At 46.1% G+C, this 21,631-nt stretch overlaps 1 protein-coding gene across 7 annotated transcripts in view; it reads right to left on the bottom strand.

Annotated features, from left to right (window-relative positions):
• The window catches only part of IFT74 (intraflagellar transport 74), a 305,175-nt gene that overhangs the window by 111,890 nt on the left and 171,654 nt on the right, over positions 1 to 21,631 (bottom strand). For all 7 annotated transcript variants that reach the window (XM_033919374.1, XM_033919366.1, XM_033919348.1 and 4 more), the window contains 2 exons: positions 19,643 to 19,705; positions 1,699 to 1,842 (listed from right to left, as the gene is read on the bottom strand). In XM_033919374.1, coding sequence (XP_033775265.1) covers positions 1,699 to 1,842; positions 19,643 to 19,705 — 207 coding nt within the window. The remainder of the gene's footprint in view (positions 1 to 1,698; positions 1,843 to 19,642; positions 19,706 to 21,631) is intronic.

The following is a 21,631-nucleotide window of genomic DNA, read 5'->3' as shown; positions in this document are numbered from 1 at the left end:
TCTCTTCTTCTCTCCAGATTAAAAGACTGCGGTATTACAGGTTGTGCCCTTTCTTGGTTCATATCCTATTTTCACGAACGCTGCTCCAAAGTTCAAGCAAAAAATGAAACTGCTTCAACCATACCACAAACATTCGGAATCCCACAAGGTTCAATCTTATCTCCTTTACTCTTCAACATATTTCTATCTCCGCTTCTTACTTTGGCGCAATCTATAGGATTTACAATCTACGCCTATGCCGACGACATACAACTCCTTCACCCAATCAATACTACTAACATTTTAGACATAAAAGAAATAAATAATAAATTGAACATCATAAGTGACTGGTTATATTTAAACAAACTCTCACTTAATATTGATAAATCTTGCGGGCTCCTTCTTCCTATCAAAACATCTGAATCATTATTAGGAACAATCTCAATCAAATCTCTACCATTACAAATGCTAACCAAAATAAAACTCCTTGGTGTTATCTTCGATAGAGAGCTTACCTTTCACGACCACATAAGTTTGGTCGTAAAAATCTGCTTTTTCAAACTTCGTATTATTCGATCACTCTGTCCTATCCTAGATACTGACTCAATCAACATCTTGACTCATTCTCTAGTCATTTCCCACCTAGACTACTGTAACTCCCTTCTTAATGGACTCCCTCAAAAAGAACTACGACGACTGCAATTAATACAAAATTCTGCAATAAAATTAATATACAAAAAAGGTAAATTTGAACATGTTACTCCTCTTCTTAAAGAGGCCCATTGGCTCCCCATCACCCATCGCATCACCTACAAAATCATCTTACTTTCCTTTAAAATTAAACTTTTCCATCAACCACTATTCCTTGAGAAACTACTAATTCCACAATGTTCCCCTCGTACGTTAAGATCCACTGACCAAAAACTCCTTTTTATTCCTTCTCTAAAAGAATTCTATTACACCCGAAAAACCAATTTTGCTGTAACTGCACCCACACTATGGAACTCTCTCCCACAATATTTACGGGATGAACAAAATTTAATCAAATTCAAGACTGGCTTAAAGACTTTCTTATTTCAAGATGCTTTCGATTGAACCTAAATCATCCTTTTTCATCTCTCAAGTCTTCCTCTTTTATTTTTTCTTTCTCTCTCTTTTTTCTGCCTCTTACCGCGAATAAGTACTTGCTTCAACAAAGCTACCCTAACCCTCACACGTTCTATCCTCTCCCCACTTTCTCCTTCTTTACTAAATTATGTAAATTCTCCCCTCCTTCCCCTATTTTCCTCACCTTCCAGTTTGTCTAGTCTATGTCATTTACGTTCACTTCATTTTATAAAATTTTTAGCCTTTACAAAACATTGTTAACCGGCCAGACATTTGCTTGATGGTCGGGATATTAAAAACTAATAAACTTGGAAACTTAGTTCCTTAATTGCTGACTTATATTAGACTTCTATAACTAATTAGGTGCACAAATTTGCCGTTATACAATACTAGCTTGGTGCCTAACTTTTAGTTCTCTTTAAAGAACTGCACCCCCAATTGTCCAGTTTACAACCTCTATTGCCTCATCTTATCTCCCCACACATTGATTTGTCTTTAACCTGACCCTCAGCAAAAGTCAATTTTACTTGATGTGAAATGTGACTAATAATAAAAAAAACTTAATTCCTCAACTGCATTTTAAAATTACATCAAATATTTGTCCTCTCTTGCCTGTTTTAGTAATCTTTCTCTTTCTTCTTGTGGCGACTCCATACTTTTGTCCTCTGAAATTATTTGGTCTCGACGACACTCAAGTTCATGTAGTTTTTCATGCAGTAGTACTGCTTCCTGTTTAATCTGGGAATGTGCTACTTCCTGCATATACAAATAAATACTTTATGGTAAACTAGTATTTACAATTTAGAACAAGATGTTACATTTTAACATAAAAAATGAGCACAGTGCCTTGCAAATGTCTTCACACCCTTGTATAATTTTAAATTTTTCTGTCTAAAACATGTTTTACTTTCCTATATAATACATTCTATGCTTTTGAAAATAACAAGAAACATAAAAATCTTCACACTCTTTGACTCAGTACTTGGTGGAAGACCCTTCTGCAGCAACAACTGCCAACAGGTTGAAAAGACAATGGTGAAAGATGGTTGGGTGCATGGCCAGTAGGAAAAAGGAGGTACTGACGCCCCTGTATAAGACTCTGGTGAGACCTCATTTTGAATATTGTGTACAATTCTGGATACCACATCTTCAAAAAAATATTAACAGTTGGTCCAGAGAAAGGCTACTAAAATGGTCAGTGGTCTTTGTCATAAGACATACAGGGACAAAGATCTCAATAAGTACAAGGGTTGATTTATAAGTTGTGGCATCTATTTTTTTCTCTCAAAAATACACCAACATTGGAAATCTAATATATACATTTGAAAGTGTATAACATGCCACGGATGAGTATAGCAGTATCTGGTAGCATACAATTAGGCCATAGAAGAGTGGAAGTTTGTTGGGGGGGGGAAGCAAAAAGGGCTTTTTGTTTCAAAACATGCAGCTAAAATCTCCAGCACAGTGAGGGGATAGGAGGCCAGTCGTCCCCCTCACTGCACCAGGACTCCATTGCTCCAACTTCTCTTCGGCGGGAAGCCCCGCCCCCTTCTGCCCTGGAGCCAGCTTCCTCTCTTCAGCCTTTTAAAAGCCTTGTGTTCCTGCGTGTGGCTTGTTTCTTCTTCCCCAGAGATGTGGCTCAATTTTCTTCCTTCCCATAGCCAGTCATCTCTCATCAGCCCCTTGGGCGGACCAAGCAGGCCCAGTCCTAAACTATGCCAGAACCCAAGTCCCCGGTCAGTCAAATACATCGAGCCCTATCTCAGCTATCACACTTATACTTCCCATAATGGCTCTCCACATCCCTGTTATCACAGATCAAGGCCGCCGAGAGACCTGACAAACCGCTTGCACACAAGGCAAATAGCAGCCAGAACCCCCAACCTCATAAAAATTCCGATAAACACAGAACCACCCAAAACAAACAATATCGCGGCAGCCCTAGTTAACGCCAGAACTGTAAATGGCAAAGACCTCATCCTACTACATGCCATAACAAACAACAGAAGGGACCTCCTATTAGTGACTGAAATGTGGCTCAAATACGACGGGACCACCCTGGGTGCACTATGCCCTCAAGGTTACCAAGCACTGGCATTCCTCCCACCAAAAAGAGGGGGTGGGGTGGGGTGGCAGCCATCACAAAATCCAAATTAAACCCAAGACATATAAACTCCATCTCACTAGAAGGCCTGGACGGCCTAATTTTTTCAATAGGCCACAACCGGAAAACCATATTCATACTTATCTACAGAGCCCCCTCTTTCCCAATGTCGGCAACCTCTCAGTTGACCACAAACAAATTATCATCCTAGGAGACTTTAACTTTGCGGAATATCCAGAAATCACTGGTGCACTAAGGGAATTCACAAAGACACTGTCTGACCTCAGCTTCATCCAACAAGTTCACTCCCCACTCACTCTTCTGGGAACACTCTAGACCTGATCTTCATCTCTAAAGGCCCGCTACTCGACAACAAATCAACCCCGCTAACAAACACTCAAGTTCCCTGGACTGACCACCACGTAATCTCATTCAACATACATGTTAAGACCAAAGAGCCCATAGAACACCCAGCTTCACTAAAAACATCCACACTCGACCCAAAGTCAGTCAACCTTCACGACTTATCCATTGGCATCTCCAAAATGGACCTACACCCAAGCTCCACGACCTACTCACTAGAGGAAAAGGCACAGGCATGGCATTTTGGTGTAAAGTCACTGTACGAGAAATTAGCAACATTCAAAAAAGTCAAATCAAACACAAGATCCTTCTCATCACCCTGGTTCACAGAAAGCCTGAGAGAACAGAAAAGGAAAGTCAGGAAAGCAGAAAAAAACCTGGTGCAAAACACGCAGCGCCGAGGACAAATCCACCTGGAAAAGCTTCTTGAAAGAACACAAGCTAGCAACACTCAATACAAAAAAAGGTATACTTCACAAACCTAATATCCAAAATACCAAACAGATCAAAGGCCATTTTCTCACTGTCGAAAAACTTATTCACCTCCTCCCAAGGATCACACATCCAAAAATCACACTTAGATAGTGAATCCCTCTCAAATTTCTTCCACGACAAGATATCAAAGATACGAGAATCCTTAGATTTAGAAGCCAAAGCTCTGCCAAGCACCCCGAAAACTACACAAAACAACAACCTATATAAGATAGAAACTCTCAACAGCTTCAAACCAGTTTCCATTGACGACCTAAAAAGTACAATAGTCTCCTTGCACCCCACAACCTCAATCCTGGACCCATGCCCATCCACTATACTTCTAGCTACCAACGAATACTTCCTGAACTCCATTTTACCCCTAATTAATAAGTCCCTACAATCAGTATTAATACCACGAAGCTGGAAATCCACTGTAGTAAGACCACTCCTAAAAAAACCACCATGGATCCGGACAATCCAAGCAGCTATAGACCAGTCTCAAATCTCCCATTTGTCTCAAAAATACTAGAAAAGATAGTGCTCACACAACTACGAGACTTCATGGAAAAAAACACCACCCTCTCCAACTTCCAATCAGGATTAGAAACAGTGCTTCTAGACATCGTAGATGACTGCTGGAAAATCCTTGATGAGGGAAAAGATGCATTGCTGGTCCTACTAGACCTAAGCGCAGCCTTCAATACTATCAACCACTCGCTCCTCCTATCCAGATTATACTCGATCGGAATCCATAATGTCGCACTGGCATTCTTGAACGAAAGGTCTCAGAAAGTACATTACATTACATTACATTAGAGATTTCTATTCCGCCATTACCTTGCGATTCAAGGCGGATACTACTGGAGCCCTCCTTATTAGAACCAAAACCTCTCTGCTACGGAGTACCCCAGTGTGCATTACTATCCCCACTCCTCTTCAACCTATATGTTAAACCAGTACTTGACATTGCAGAAAAATATCAAATCAAAATCCAAGTATATGCAGACGACATACAGCTCTACCTCCCCCCTAAGTCAACACCGAGATGCACAACTAAAAAAACTTCACTGCTGCCTAACAGAAATAAAAAAATGGATGACTGCAAATAAACTTCAGCTAAACGCATCAAAAACAGAACTTCTCTGGATACACAAGGCAATTTGCGCCTATCTCCACCAATCTCTTTCTTGGGGAAATGCCACCCTCACAGCCAAAGATAACGTCCGCAGCCTAGCAGTGATTCTCGACTCAAACCTGCCATTCTCAGACCATATATCAAAAATAGTGTCATCCTCTTTCTATTACCTCCGCCAACTAAAGTGCATCCGTGCCTATTTTTCAGAATGCGATTTTGCTCAGCTGCTATACACGTTTGTATTATCTTGACTAGATTACTGCAACTCTCTACTAGTGGGCCTACCAGCAAAAACACTCTCCCATATCCAAGGGGTGCAAAATGTTGCAATCCGACTCCTAAAAAACCTGGGCTTCTGTGATCACGTCACCTCTGCACTAACTTCCATGCACTGGCTGCCTATTCAAAAACGATGCACCTTCAAAGCCTTGGTGTTAGCCTTCAAGACTTTCCAAAAGATGACACCAAACTACATGGCATCAAAACTACAATCTTATGTCCCCAATCGATCACTGAGATCTCAAATAGAAAAACGGCTGATCCTGCCACCTGGTTCCTTGCTCACGTCCGAGACAGCCCGAAGATGCTCTTATTCTCATTACATATGCAGATTATGGCACATCATCCCCCCCATCCATTATATCACTAGACAGTCTTTGGAACTTCAGGAAAGCCGTGAAAATCTAGCTCCTTAGCAACCCAGAGATACCCCGGACGGATGGATCTCAAAGGCACCACCTAATATACTAAACGACCTCTCTAAACTCACAGGCTACCGCAAATATAACCTGAATTACCACCATATTCTCCAACAACAAAGATGCATCCACCTGCTAGGAAAGTTATGTCACCTCCATGTTACATCTACACTGTACACGCTGCAATTTAATCCACCCTATACATACTAAGTCTGTATTTTTAAATCTGTATGTTATGTCTTCACTGTAAATGCTGTAATCTAAACCCCCTTGTCTATAATGTAAAGTCTGCATTTCTCACTAAAGTTTGTCCTACCCATGCTATGAATGTACTCCTGTAACCCGTTCTGGGCTCCTTTGGAAGGACGTGCTAAATAAATGAATAAATAAATAAAAATTAAAAAAAGATCTATGTTCAGAGTCCCCCATTTAGTGAAAACCTGGCAATAGGAGGAAATGCTAAGAGACTACTCATGGGACTGAAAAAGTCTGCTCAATCTGTCTGCCAACACATTTTGCTTCCCTGCCAAATAATCTGGCAGGAAGATGCCAAGAACAGTTGCCCAAGTCAAACCTGGATTGCTTCCATGCAGAAAGGATGAGATCTAGTGCATCCTTGTTTGTTCACATAAAACATGACAACCTGATTGTCAGTTTGGATAAGGACAATTTGATGGTTCTGGAATGTCTGGAGAGCATTGCTTATTGCTTGGAGCTTTATGTGGAGAGTTTCTCATGAGAAGACTAGACTCCCTGAATATGGAGGCCAGCGAGATGAGCTCTTCAGCCAAACAGTCTGTATTGAACAGACTTGTATGATATGTGTCCCATATATGATGATTCGGTGTAGGATGGGCTAGGGAGGGCATCAATGGAAACTCCACTAACTTGGAACATGAAGACATTACTGGCCAGATTTTACAGTAGATATCCTGAAAACAACAAGACAACCGCCAACTTAGTGTCACTGGGACTTTTTGGAGGGTGGGTTGACTCAAGACCCTGAGAGCTGCTGGCATCTGGGTTTGCTATATCGTTATTTATAACCCTGGAAGGATCTTTGGGTTGAGGAACTTGGATTGTATTGGCAAGAATGGTGGGAGGGATGAAAATGACCTCTACTCCCTCCTGGGGGTTGGCGCAGCCTGTTCTCTGGCAGAGACTTAGGGCAGCGATCTGTCACACTGGCCATGAGATCGTTTAGGCCCTTACCGAAAAGCAACTGCCCCTTAAAAGGCAGTCTACTTAAGGTTGCTTGGTTGCTGAGTCACCCGCCTGATCCAGAGAATTCTGTTACCAGAGACTGCATACGCTGACACCTTGCTCATGACCCTGATAAGGTCCTTATAGCACCAGCCAGGGGCAGATGTCCTCCTCAGCAGATGATTCTCGTCTCAATCTAGTCTGACAGGCTCATGCTGCAAATGAAGCTGTTGTCGCTGTTTTGATTCCCAGAGCTAGAGTTTCAAATTGTTTCTTCAAAACCATGTCCACCTTGCGATCTTGCGCATCTTTCAGCATAACTCCTCACTCACTCAGGAGAGCCATGCACTTGGTAAACTGAGTCATCACAGAGTTTACCCTTGGCTGATTAAACAGCTGCTGGAACTTAGGTGCCATTGGATAGACTGGACATAGTCTGAGAACTGGAGCCGCTCATGACCAGACCTGAACAGGGAACTGGATTCTTCAATCCTGCCAGTCCAGCTCTGAGTGTCCGCTGGAGCTAGGGGCAGGCTTGCTTATCAAAGGAGAAATCACAAGAAGTGAAGACACTCCCTGGACTAACAGCGGTGCGCTTTTAGGCTGTGCCAAACGTCCTGACTCCATTAAAAATACTCTCCGCATAAGATTTACAAATTCTGGGGAGAAGCCTTGTGCAGGGAAGATAAACGATCCTGGAGGACCTCCATCTGGGCTTTCATGGGTTTCACGGACTCCACTTGTCTGCACATCACGCCTTCAGGCTCCAGATGGGACTTTCTATCCATTTCCCAGACCCACAGCGGTTCCCCAGCCCTGCAGGATACAAATAGGGCTAAGCTCAAGGCTTCTGCACCTCCCTCTTACAAGCTGTGGCACGTAGTACATGGACACACCTCTGCCAGCCGGTCAATTGGAGCAAACATCACATAAAATGGTGTCAACACATTCTGAGGAGTCCATCCCTGTCAATTTTTGTAAAAATTAAGGGGTTTTGAGCCACATAAGAGGCTTCAGAAAAAAAGATTGTTAAATCCAAGATAGGCAAAAAAATTGTGCCAAAAATGGCCCGTGGAGACTTTTCTGAAAAATAAAAATCACTGAAATAGGGGTTTTGAAGGTCGGGGACCTGAACTCTGACCCTAAAAACCCTCAAAAATGAGTTTTTTGGACCCTCCATCTGATTTTCCCATAGGAAATAATGGGGCTGTACTTACAGTTCTGTGAAAGTATCTGCCTGTCAGCTTTCCTTGCAGCTTGAAGAGATGGAAATAACTTTCTGCCTCAGAAACTTCAAATGATAACTCCAAATCAGGAAATCTTTGGACTGCCAGTCAGACCGACCCTATTTGAGACCTCTATCCCCACAGAACCTTGAAGCATGACCAGGGGAGGGGGAACACAAAATATGCAGCTGGCTCCCTGATACCCTGAGGGCTCTAACTCAGGCCACCTACAGACTACACTCAAGCTTTTGAAAAATTCAGAAGGTGAGTTGTCTCCAAGGGGAATGAACCCTGAGTTGCAGCCCGGCTCCATTGAACCTGTGTCCTTTCCCAGGCAAAAAATCCCCAAATATGGGATCTCAGGGCACCAAATCCTCAGAAAAATGAACTTATAACCAAAAATAAGAAAAACTAAGTAGAGCAGATCTGAAATACCTCTGCACAGTTTGCTTGCAGAAGGAAAAATTGAAGGGGGCACTCCACTCCACTGGCAATGTGGGAGGTGCTGAAAGTTGTAACACACTTCTGAAAAACCCGGCTCACAGGAATGGACTGATCACCTAACATATGGATTTCTGAGTAGATGTAACAGAAAAAGAGATTATATCCTTACCCTGATAACATATTTTCCAGTAGATAGGTGTGTCATTGTAGACATGCGGGATATCTCCCCATGGCCATGAGCCATCTGCAGAAGGAATTCACTCTGAATTTTCTCTGTGTCCCTCCTACTTCACAGTAAGCTCTACTGCTACCTGCAGTTAGTACCCAAGCATGTTAGAGCTCCAACTGAGAATGTGAAGTAAGGACAAAGAGGGGACACCCCAACAATACAACTGTTCTGCTTTAATACAAAAACTGTTATCATGTAATGAACTAGCAACAGCCAACAGAAGCAACAAAGGAAGTACCCCTGTACACTTCTCCCTCATCATTTGCGGGGGATACGAGCAGAGCCGGACCGCGAATGCCGAAAAACCCGCGATTATCTGGTTCTGACCCACCCCCACCCCCCTGCCGCCTTCCCGGCCTTACCTGGTGGTCTAGAGGGCTTTTGGGGCAGGAGCAATTTTCCTACACTCCTGCCCCGTGCAGATCGCCATCAGGAAATGGCTGTAGGGAGTGTAGGAAGATTGCTCCTGCCCCGAAAGCCCTCTAGACCACCAGGTAAGGCCGGGAAGGTGGCAGGGAGGAAAAAAAGATGAATTTTTTTTACATGAAGACTGTTTTTTTTTATTTCCCCCTCCCCAGAAAAAAATCACGATTATATGAAACCGCGAGTGCAGGAACCGCAAATACGGAGGGGGAAGTGTAGATGCTAAATCATATGCTACAATATTCTTCAGGGCCCAAAGGGCTGACGGAATCCAAAATACAACTTGGAGAAGCCTATACAGAAGGAAACAGTAGGCAAGTGCAGGAAGAACAGGGTGGGAATCTAAAATGACACACCTATCTCCTGGAAAAGATATTATCAAGATAAGGACATAATCTCTTTTTCCAGTGCAATAGGTGTGCCATTCTAGACAAACGGCATGTATAAAAGCAGTCCCAGAAATCTAGGGTGGGCTGACTGTGCCGGCCCGTAACTCAGAGGAGCCAAAGACAGAGACATATTATGCCTGTAAAATCTTGCAAAAGTGTTAAGTCGCCACTGTACAAATCTCCTCTGGACACAGTGCTCTAGCTGCGGCCCACAACAAAGGCACACTTCTAGTCGAATGCGCCTTAATAGAAACAGGGGACCCACAGACAATGTAGGCTGATGAAATGGACTTACGGATCCATATGGTTATCCTGGTCTTAGAAGCAGGCGCATCTCACTTAGACGAATGAATCAGCACAAGCAGATGGTCAGAGAACCTAAACTCGTTGGTGACCTCTAGATAGTGAGGGGGCATTCATCTCATGTCCAACTTAAGCAAAATGCAGTCCTGGTTTCTTAGAACCTGTAGGTTGGAACGCAGGCAAATGGACCACTGACTTACATGAAATGCCAACACCACCTTCAGCAGAAAAGAAAGAACAGTGTGCAGGGAAACTCCAATCTCTGAAATTCTGAGGAAAGGCTTACAAGAAAGAGCCTGGAATTCCAAAACTTGACACGCTGAGGTCACTGCAACCAGGAACACAACTTGAGGCATCAAGTCCAAGAGGGACACTTCAACTGGAGGCTCAAATGGCACTTTGGAGAGGCCTCCGAGAACCACGTTAAAATCCCATGAAGGAAATGGTGGCCTGATCGGTGGTCTAATGCGGAGAGCTGGCTTGATCAGTGGTCCAATGCAGAGAGCACCCTTTAGATGGAATGCTGGTGTATAATCCCAAGCCATGAAACAAGAAAGCCCAGTGACTGGACCCAAAACAAAATCACAGTGAGGACCTAGGTATAGCCCGCCTGGAGAAAGGCTAACACCACTGAAATTGGAGCTGAAAATGGTACCACATGCTCTTGGACGCACCAATGCTGGAAGGTTCTCCACACCTCAGCTTAGGCAGAAACTGGCCGACTGCTTAGACTGGAGAAGGGTGGCAAGGACTGCATCTGAGTAAACTTTACGCACTAACACTTCACATTCCATAGTCATGTCGTAAGAGCAAAGTGATCTAGATCCTCCATGCAGTGGCCCATTCGAAGCCTTATCAGATCTATATACCATGGCCTGCGAGGCCAAACTGGAGCCACCAGAACAACTCTGTCCTGATGAGCCACAATGCATCGAATGACCAAGCCTATCATGGGCTGGGGAGGAAAAACATACAACAGGAATCCCTGCAGCCACAGCTAAACTAGAGCGTCTAGCCCGTTGCTTCCGGGCTCGACTTTTCAACTGAAGAATCGGTCTGCCTTCTTGTTTTTTGCCGTTGCCATGAGGTCAAAGCGCTGAATAATTTCCTGAAATGCTGTCTGAGACAGTGACCACTCACCTGGATCCAAGATCCGTCTGCTAAGGAAGTCTAAAATGAGGGGAACAAGAAAAAGAGAGAAGGTATATACCAATACAGTGCATATTACTTATAATAATTTATTTCATTATTATTTTGAGTATATTTTCTCAAAGACTAAAAATCTATTGCACATATCCATAACATGAACAAAAGGGAGGGGTCAACAACAGACAATATACAAAAATTGGAACAGGAAAACACAACAGTAGTGAATTTATCTTCAAGGACTTTGTCCGATATAGAGTTGAAGGTGTTATCGAAAGATTTTTCATTTGTTCCATAGTTTTCTGCAATTTCACAAAAGCCAGACTTCGAGAGGGTGACCAATGCCCCTGATTGGATGACTGTTATAAATTGGATGACTGCTGTAAAGGGCTCCCCAGCCCAGGAGACTGGCATCCATCATTATAACCACACAGGAAGCAATCAGCAGAGGCATGTCTCTGATGAGGAACTGAGGGTGGGACCACCATTCATTCTACGCCGAGTCTCCAGCATTCAAAGCAGACACTTATGTAATGTGTTCAACTGAGGGGACCAGCAGGAGAGTAATGGATGCTAGAAGAATGGATGTGGGCTCTCGTCCAAGGTACCACATCTAATATGGCCGCCATGTATCCCAGGACCTGAAGACAGCCATGTCAAACAAAATTTCCATGTATCCCAGGACCTGAAGACAGCCATGTCAAACAAAATTTCCAGATACTCGGGACTGAGTCAGCGTCCCTCATTTGGAGTCAGCGTGTCAATTCTGGAGACCACACTACCGGAAAGATGTGCTGCGAATTGAGTTGGTTCAGCGAATGGCCACCAAGATGGTCTCGGGGCTCAGGGATCTCACGTATGAAGAAAGGCTAAATAAATTGCAGCTGTACTCACTTGAGGAATGAAGAGAGAGGGGAGACATGATTGAGACGTTTAAGTATGTTACGGGTCGTATCGAGGTGGAAGATGATATCGACCACCAGAGGGTATCCACTGAAAATCAGGGGAGGGAAGTTTCATGGTGATTCCAGGAAGTACTTCTTCACAGAAAGAGTGGTTGATCATTGGAACAGTCTACCTCTGCAGGTGATTGAGGCAAATAGCGTGTCAGATTTTAAGAGAAAATGGGATATTCACGTGGGAACTCTAGGGGAGTAAAGTCAGGGGGGTGGATCATTGGGGTGGGCAGACTTGATGGGCTATGGTCCTTTTCTGCCGTCATATTCTATGTTTATATAATTCACAATCCAATCCAGGTCCTCCAGGACTCGGATCACCTGATCAACCGTGCACCAACCCTTGGACAATGAGGGGGCTCTGATCAACCAATCATCTAGGGAAGGATGCACCTGCAGCCCCATCTTGCGCAGGCGAGCTGCTACCACAACCGTCACCTTGGTGAAGGTATGAGGAGCAGCTGCCAGGCCAAAGTGTAGAGCTGAAAACTGACAATGATTTTCCAGGACATGAAATCTGTACCCAGGCCTGTAGGAATGCTGAGAGCCTGCCCCAATATGTAGAAAGGCATTTCCCGGTCCGACGTCATTGCAACTTCTTGTTAGACGGAACAGCTTGGGTAGCAGAGGACTGGTTATGACTGGATCCAGAAAATCTCTGCTTGTACCCAGGGTAGAATCTTTGCAACATAGAACTGAAATACGGTTGAGAGTGCTGTGAGCTACAAAATTAGAGTGCCCTGAGCCTCTAGAGGCTCTGTGTCCACTATCAGGCAGGGTCTTGGGGCAACAATCCACCACAGAATTCATGAGATCACCCAGGCCTTTGCCAAATAATAATTGCCCCTTAAAACGTAGTCTGGCAAGAGAAGCTTTAGAGGTAGAATCGCCAGCCCATTGTTTGATCCTGAGCATTCTACGAGCAGAAATGGAACAAACTGACGCTTTACCCAGGATATGAAGAATGTCATACATTGCGTCAGTCACACAGACCATGCCAGATAAAATGAGCTGAGGAGGCAGTTTGACACCCTCACTCTCCAAAGTGAGCAGTCTGGATAGACAAGCACATGTGCCAAAGGACACCGCTAAGGCAGCTTTGACTCCCAAAGCCACTGCCTCAAAAAGTCCGCTGAGAACTACATCCATGCAGCGGTCCTGTACGTCTTTGAGTACCATTCTGTCTTCGATCATAAGGGAGGTGTGCTTTGCAACCTGAGCAACAAAGGAATCCACTCTGGGCTTACTAAAAAGTTGCCGACATTCCTGTGCCACAGAATACAGATGAGACAAGGCTCTCATTACTTTGAGAGTCCCCTCTGGAGAATCCCACTGCTTTGAAATCAGGATGCTAATGGCAGGATGCCAGGGAAAGACAGAGGACTTAGGTCTCACTCCACACATAAGAAAGGAGGAAGTAGAAAGAGCTGGCTGAGTGACTAAATTCAACTCATGCAGAGACTCTGAAATAAGATTTGGTAAAGCAGCGGACTGAAATAAGCGCATGGGATTGTCCCCTGGCTTTAAAGCCCAGGCACAATCCACAGAGCCGTTGTAAGTTCCTGGGTTCCCAGCCACGGGAAGAGCATCCCCTATAAATAAGGGATCTGTATCTCCGAGAGAGAGAGGACCCCTAAGACCTGAACAGTGGCAGATTGTGAAGACTAAGTGCTCTGAGAGGCAATGCTGCGAGGATATAAGTCAGATGCAATGTGAACGGTGGAGGCTATGTGCCCCAGGAGGATCATCATCTGCTTGGCCGAGACCGAAGTCCGCTGAGACACCAGCTGACTCAACCACAAGAGGCAGAAACAACCGAAGGCGGACTGTGTCCAGCACGGCCCCGATAAACTGCAGGGACTGAGAGGGACACAATTGAGACTTGGGGAAGTTGATTTCGAACACAACCAGTCCCCCTCGTCCATCAAAGGATACAAAATGGGAACTGAAAGCATGCGGAACTTCTCTAGGAACTTGTTCAGCTTCCGCAGGACCAAGATAGGGCGAAGGTCTCCTGTCTTTTTGGGAACCAGGAAGTACCGGGAATAAACACCGGAGCCCCATTGACAAGGGGGAACCTCCTCGACAGCCCGCAGGTGAAGGAGGGCCCGCGCTTCCAAAAGCAGAAGAGGAAGCTGTGCCCTGTAGGAAGGAGACTTTCCGGGAGGTCTGTCTGGAGGCAAAGCCCAAAAGTTGAGGGAGTACCCTACCCAAATGACGGAGAGGACCCAAGAGTCCGCAGTTATCACCGCCCAACGTTGATAAAAGGCGCGGAGATGTCCCCCGATGGGTAGAGGGGGAACACCCAGGGCGGAAGAGGCCAGGCCTCTCCCGCCAAGCCAATCAAAAGGACGGCAGCTGCTGCTGCGCAGCCAGGGTCTGGGGCTTAGGGGGAGCCTTCTGCTGCTGCGGACGCCGAGGAGGAGGGCGAGAAAACGCCGGCATGGACTTCTATGGATACCACCGGGGAGGCAGCCAATAGGTCTTGGGCGGGAGATTGGCCAACCGGTCTTGCAGGTTCGGTTCCATGTCAACGATGCAGAGCCACGCCATGTGACGCATGACCACTGCAAAGGAAGAGACCCTGGTTGACAGCTCAAATGCATCGTAGGAGGCTTGAAACATATACAGCCGAAGCTGCGACAGGACTTCCACAAGCCGGCGAAACTCCGCACGGCGCTTGGAAGGCAAATCGTCCTCGAAAGAAGGGAGGGACTTGATACACCACTTGAGATAAGACGTGAAGGTAAAGTTGTAATTCAGGACTGTTCGTCATCATGGAGTTCTGATAAAGGCGCCTCCCGAACTTATCCATAGTCCTGCCCTCCCGGCCCGGCAGGGACAGCGGCATAGACCTTGGATGGGTGAGACTTTTTGAGGGTAGACTCAACAACCAAGGACTGGTGAGAAAGCTGCGCCTTCTCAAAACTCTTGCAAGGCACCGTCTGGTACCGAGACTCCATCTTGGAGGGAATAGCCGGAATAGCGTAGGGAGTCTCCAAATTTCGAAAGAAAGTCTGCTGCAAACACCGGATTAAGGGGCAGCCGTAAGGACTCCTTAGGAGGGTAGGGGAGCTCCAAGTACTCCTTGGTATACTTGGAATCCGACTGGAGGTCCAAGTGCAAGGCCTTCCCCATATCGTGAACAAATCTAGTGAAGGAAGAGGGCCTGCCTTCACAATGCCCCTCGAGGGGAGTGGTGGAACGAAACCGCAGAGCAGCTGAAAAGGAGAGGGAAGCCTCCCTGGAAAACTGCGGCGGGATGTCCGTATCCACGAACATGGATGTCAAAGAGGCCCCGCTGAGAGACCGAGGAGGGGTCGACGAAAGCTTGCATCGAGAGACCCCCGGAGGGGAGGAACCCGGGGTACGCCCCGCCGAGGTCAGTGACCCGGAGAGCCTCGGTCCGGAGGCAAGCCTCGGGAAAAGGAGGTAGGGTCCCTCGAGGTCGGCTCCTCCCGAATCGGGGTACCCAACCGGACCGGCGACCTAAGGAGACTCGGGTTAGACAGAGTAAGGTCCAAGTAATGGAGCCGGTAGTGCGAGGACCCGGGGACCTACCCCGCCTCGGGGGGGAATCCCGGGGGCGCTTCACAAGGCGCCTCGACCGAGGCCGGTTCGAGGGAGAAGTGAGCCTCGATGGCAGAGGCAAGGAATCAGACGAGGACAGACACAAAGACCGGCGTGTCTTGCCTCGACGCAACGCTCAGGCTGGTCCACAACGCGCGAGGTCGAGTCCGGAGCAAGCTGAGCCAACGCCGAGGAGAGCTCCGAGGAGATGATAGCCTTCAATACCTCCTCGAACATAGGCACCGTGACCATATTAGGCCAGGCAGGTGCAGCATTGCATTCCACCGAGGGCGACCTCGAGGATGAGTATTCCCGTATGGTGGAAGCACACTTGGAGGGCTTGGACGGTGGTCTCGTTGAGGCCTGCGGGACTACACTCACCGCTTGGATGGCCAGAGACTCCGAGGAAGGCTTCTTCGGTAGCTGAACTGAACCTGAAGGAGGAAGAGGAGACTTACCCGGAGCCAAGGTCTTCGAGGTCGAGGCCGCCGAGGCTTTCGAGGTCGAGGGAGACTTGCCTGGGGCCAAGGTCTTCGAGGCTGACGTCGAGACAGAGGCCGGGGACGAGGTCGAGGCCCAGACTGGGTTGAAGCGGAAGCAGCCTCCATGGCGAAAAGCTCCGCAATCCTGGCCCTACGGCGCCGGAGAGCCCGAGGCTGAAAGGTGGCACAACGAGGGCAGGAGTCCGTGGGGTGATCCACACCCAAGCACAAAATATACCAGCGGTGCGGGTCTGTGATTGAAATTAGAGAATGACACGGGGAAAAAATTCTGTCCCCGTCACCGCCCCGTCCCCATCCCACCATCCTCTGCATCGCCCCGTCACCGCCGTTCCCTTCACCGCCCCGTCACTGCCATCCCTTTAACCGCCCCGTCACCACCACTGCCATCCCATTCACCGCCCCGTCACCGTCCCTGCAGCATCCATATAAGCCTTAGTACTCTAATATTTATCTTATTCCATTCTTATAAATCAAAGTTCCTGCTGCTAAACTAGAGAAAGAGATGTTCAGCTGGCAGGGCTTTGCTTATAAATTTTTATCAACATAACTAATATACCACCATAATGTTTCCGACAGAGGACAAGTATGCAATAAATGCATTTTGCTGTTTCAATGTCAGTGCTCAGCAGAATAACAGACAGCAATATGTACATTCACCTTATGGACTGGGTGATATACATTTCTAATGTAGTACTTTTTTTTAATATATAAAAATAGGTAAAATTAGTTGCTATTTTATCATTATATTTTCTTGCCATTGGTGCCACACATGATTTTAAAATGATAAACCAGTTCTGCTAAAGAGGGGAGAATACCCACAACGAAACAGTATTTATGTATTACAAATCTATGAAAGGACTAGCAGCCCCCACCCTCCCTCCACCTCACCTTATATTCCGAGTTTGCCGGCTTTCTTTTTCCCGAGCTGCACGTATTCAAAAAGCCGTGCATGCGCGGCTGCACGAGTCAATCAAACTTCTCCTCTCCTGCAACTTCCTGTTTCCGGTTGCGTCAGAGGAGAAGATTGATTGACTCGTGCAGCCGCGCGTGCACGTCTTTTTGAATGCATGCGGCTCGAGAAAAAGGAAGCCGTCAAACTCGGAATATAAGGTGAGGTGGAGGGAGGGAGCTGGCTAAACACTACGGGCGGGTGGGCGGTGGCTGCGGGGATCACCAGATCCTTGATGCCTCACTATGGACAAGGCCATTCACCGTTCCACGGGGCGGTGAATGGCCTTGTCCCCGTAGCGACTGCTATTTTTCTTTTCCCATTCCGGCGGGTTACCCGCGGCTAAATGCGGTTAGCCGCGGGTAACCACCACCATGTCATTCTCTAATTGAAATAACCCGACCACACTGGGAGCACTTCTTAAACCCGGTAAGAGGCTGGGACATAAGATACAAACGGCCGCAGCCACTTGAGGCCAAGCGGCCACGGCGAACCGGGAGCCCCTGGTCGCCGAACCGATATAAAAACAAAAAATGAAAAAGAAGCATAAAATGGAATTCACAAACCGCACAGCGACTCCCAATTTAAAACAAAGAAGCCGCGGTGCTAGAAAGGCACTTAGAGAACGCAGAAAAGCAAGACAGGGCTTTCTGGCTCCGCGGAAAACTAAGAACTGAAGGCCACGAGGAGGGGTTGCGCCCTCTACTGGAGCAGGAAGGCACACGCATACATGGGCAGCACTAGCAAACTTTGAGATCTTCAATCAAGTTTGCTTGAACAGCTGTCCGCGACAGGGCTCCGTGGATGATATCACCCACATGTAGAGAATATGCTGCCTGCTTGTCCTGGGATAATAATGCTGTCCCCTCAGCCATAAAAGGCTTGATCATCGCTCTGCCCCACTCCAGCAGAATGGGAGCTTCTATAAACAGTGCTCTCCCTGGCCACAGAAGCATAAGCAAGAGCTTTAGCAATTACTGTCCTCTCTTGCTGAACTGAGTATGCCTCCCAACACCCAACTAGCACACAATTTAACAAAAAGATGACATGCCTGAACAGTGGCATGGTGAAAGAGTTTGGCATGGGGTGTTGATGCCCTGCATCACCATGCCATATACCCCCCCCCCACGTACTTCTTGAAATATTAGCTAGCGCAAATAGCATCTTCCACCTGCTGCTCACGACAGCCTCAGCTCCCTTCTGATATCACGTCCTGGTACCGTGATTAGAAAGTGATATCAGAAGGGAGCCAGGACCGGCGTGAGCAGCAAGTAGAAGATGCTGCTCGCACATGCAAACATTTAAAGAGTTACGTGGATGGGGAGGAGGCAGAAAGGAGGAGAGGCAGTGCCCTCTATAAAGATGGTGCCTGGGGTGGTCCGTTACCCTTATTATGCCACTGCCTCAGCTGCATACTAAACAAGTTTCAAGTTTTCTTTATTTTTGATATACCATTTATCAAACAGGTATCTAAACAGTTAATAAAATAAAAAAAAATTTTTTTTTAAAGTAATATAGTATTTATGAAACGAAAAGCTTCTCCAAAGCTGCTGCTTTTTCTTTTTTAAACACCAAGCAAACTGCCTAAGAAGATCAAGAGTATTAGGGATGGGAGGGGAACAAGAAGACCCACAGTCGCCAGGAAAGGTTTGGAGGGATGAAAAGATGGCCCAAGGGGCCATATTCACCACACTAGACTTTCTGTCCCCCTCTGCCAGGAACAAGTCAGTAGACTGGATTTCTGGAACTAGGGTCCAGGGGAGGGGACAGAATGCTCACTCCTCTCCTCACTGGCAGGAGTCCCACAAGACCTCTTACAAATCCAGTTGCATTGAGCAAAGATCCAAAAGCCTAGGTTTGGGACTGAAAAGGATAAAACTCTCTAAAGCTCAAACAGGGCATAGGTCCACAGGCCAATTTCTAAGAGTGCACACAGACAAGAGGCTCTACCACTGGGCAACTAAGCCTTAGTCAAGGGAGCCTAGCCTTCTTCAAACATTTTGTTGCACCAGGCCATATGCACCATCTATTGGAGGTAGAGAATAAAGGCAAGTTCCACAGTTGCAACACATCTTATGCCGGTGATGTTGTCACTGAATTTTTCAGCATTCTCTGTCTCCATCTGATGGTCAGGCAACATAACCCACTGGAATTTCAGAATGATCATACACTCACATACACTATTACTTGCAGAGATTTTATGAGTTGCTTAATGTCCTCCACAAAATCAGTCCTCTAGTTCACAAAATTCCAAGAAGGGCAACATTTCTACATAGAAATAAAAACTCTGTGGTTAGCAATATGTTCCCCATTTGTCAAGACAGCAAAAACATTACAAAAATATTTCCACATATCTAGTCATCTACCTTTCAAAATTTAGCTATATATATATATATATATATAAATAATTTGTACATCAACCATATTACGCCAATACTTACAGCTTCTAGTGTTTCCTTCCTTGTATTTAGAGAATCTAACTCTTGCTGATACACCTCCAATTCCTAGAATAAAATATAAGATCATGAGGTGCTAAAATCTAACCTTGAAAATATTTAGCATGTTTCTATAGGGAACAAGAACACACAACAAAACAAAACAAATTTAAAGTCAAAGGATAATGATATGAAACTGAAGGAAGGTAAGTTCCAGGCTATAAAGAAATATTTATTTAAGCATATGGTAGTGGATGATTAGAACAGCCTACCAGAATTGATAGTGAAAATCATTTTTGTGACAGAATCAAGGATGGTTAAAATGCAGAAGGCAACAGTAAAAACAAAGACAAGGTGACCATTAGAGGGGCGGAGGTGAACTGGGTACAAGAAATGTTCATATTTTGTAGATAGGGGAAGACCTAGATTCTATAAATAAGAGATTGTGTAGTCTTATCTGCACATAATGGCATAGGACACCAAGGAGTGAAGAAAAAAAAACAAAGTAATTCCTGCAAATAGTAGTATAAATGCCACCCAAAGAGGTCATCCAGAGAAAGAGCATGTGTGTAGACCAGTGTATCTTAAACTGTGTGCCTCCTGAGATTCCAAGTATGCCACAGCACACTGAGGAGGAAGAGAGGTGTCTGCCAGCTGATCTCCCTGGCCTACATGGTACAGCGCCAGCGCTGCCCGGCTTGCCGAAGGCCTGCATGTTTCCCCCTTCTCTCTAGTGTCCTCCGGCTTCTCCCGGTCTCACCTTTAAAGCACAGTTACTTACCGTAACAGGTGTTATCCAGGGACAGCAGGCAGATATTCTTGACTGATGGGTGACGGCACCGACGGAGCCCCGGTACGGACAATTTTAGAGTGATTGCACTCTAAGAACTTAGAAAGTTCTAGTTAGGCCGCACTGCGCGTGCGCGAGTGCCTTCCCGCCCGACAAAGGCGTGCGGTCCCCAGTTAGGATAAGCCAGCTAAGAAGCCAACCCGGGGAGGTGGGAGGGATGCAAGAATATCTGCCTGCTGTCCCTGGATAACACCTGTTACAGTAAGTAACTGTGCTTTATCCCAGGACAAGCAGGCAGCATATTCTTGACTGATGGGTGACCTCCAAGCTAACAAAAAGAGGGATGGAGGGAAGGTTGGCCATTAGGAAAATAAATTTTGTAAAACAGATTGGCCGAAGTGTCCATCCCGTCTGGAGAATGCATCCAGACAATAGTGAGATGTAAAAGTATGAACTGAGGACCAAGTAGCAGCCTTGCAGATTTCCTCAATGGAAGTGGAGCGGAGGAAAGGTACAGACGCTGCCATAGCTCTAACTTTGTGGCCCGTGACAGAACCTTCCAGTGTCAGGCCCGACTGAGCATAACAGAATGAAACGCAAGCCGCAAGCCAATTGGATAGAGTGCGTTTAGATACAGGATGACCCAACTTGTTAGGATCAAAGGACAAAAACGGTTGAGGGGATGATCTGTGAGGCTTAGTGCGGTCAAGATAGTAAGCCAGAGCACGTTTACAGTCCAAGGTATGCAAAGCCTGTTCACCTGGATGAGAATGAGGCTTTGGAAAAAAAACAGGTAGGACTATGGACTGATTAACATGAAAGTCAGACACAACCTTAGGGAGAAACTTAGGATGTGTACGGAGAACCACCTTATCATGGTGAAAAACAGTGAAAGGTGGATCGGCCACTAGTGCATGAAGCTCACTGACCCTCCTGGCAGAAGTGAGAGCTATAAGAAAGACCACTTTCCAAGTAAGAAATTTGAAATGTGCTGTGGCCAAAGGTTCGAAAGGAGGCTTCATTAAAGCAGACAGAACCACATTGAGATCCCAGACTACAGGAGGGGGCTTGAGAGGTGGTTTCACATTAAAAAGTTCCCTCATGAACCTAGAAACTAAAGGATGAGCCAAGAGGGGTTTTCCATGAATTGGCTCATGAAAAGCAGCAATGGCACTAAGGTGAACTCTGATAGAAGTAGATTTGAG

This window comes from Geotrypetes seraphini, chromosome 1 (assembly GCF_902459505.1).
Source record: "Geotrypetes seraphini chromosome 1, aGeoSer1.1, whole genome shotgun sequence".
NCBI classification, from domain to species: Eukaryota; Metazoa; Chordata; class Amphibia; order Gymnophiona; family Dermophiidae; genus Geotrypetes; species Geotrypetes seraphini.
Note: the sequence above shows the minus strand (reverse complement) of the source record. Positions and strands in the feature narration are given on the sequence as shown.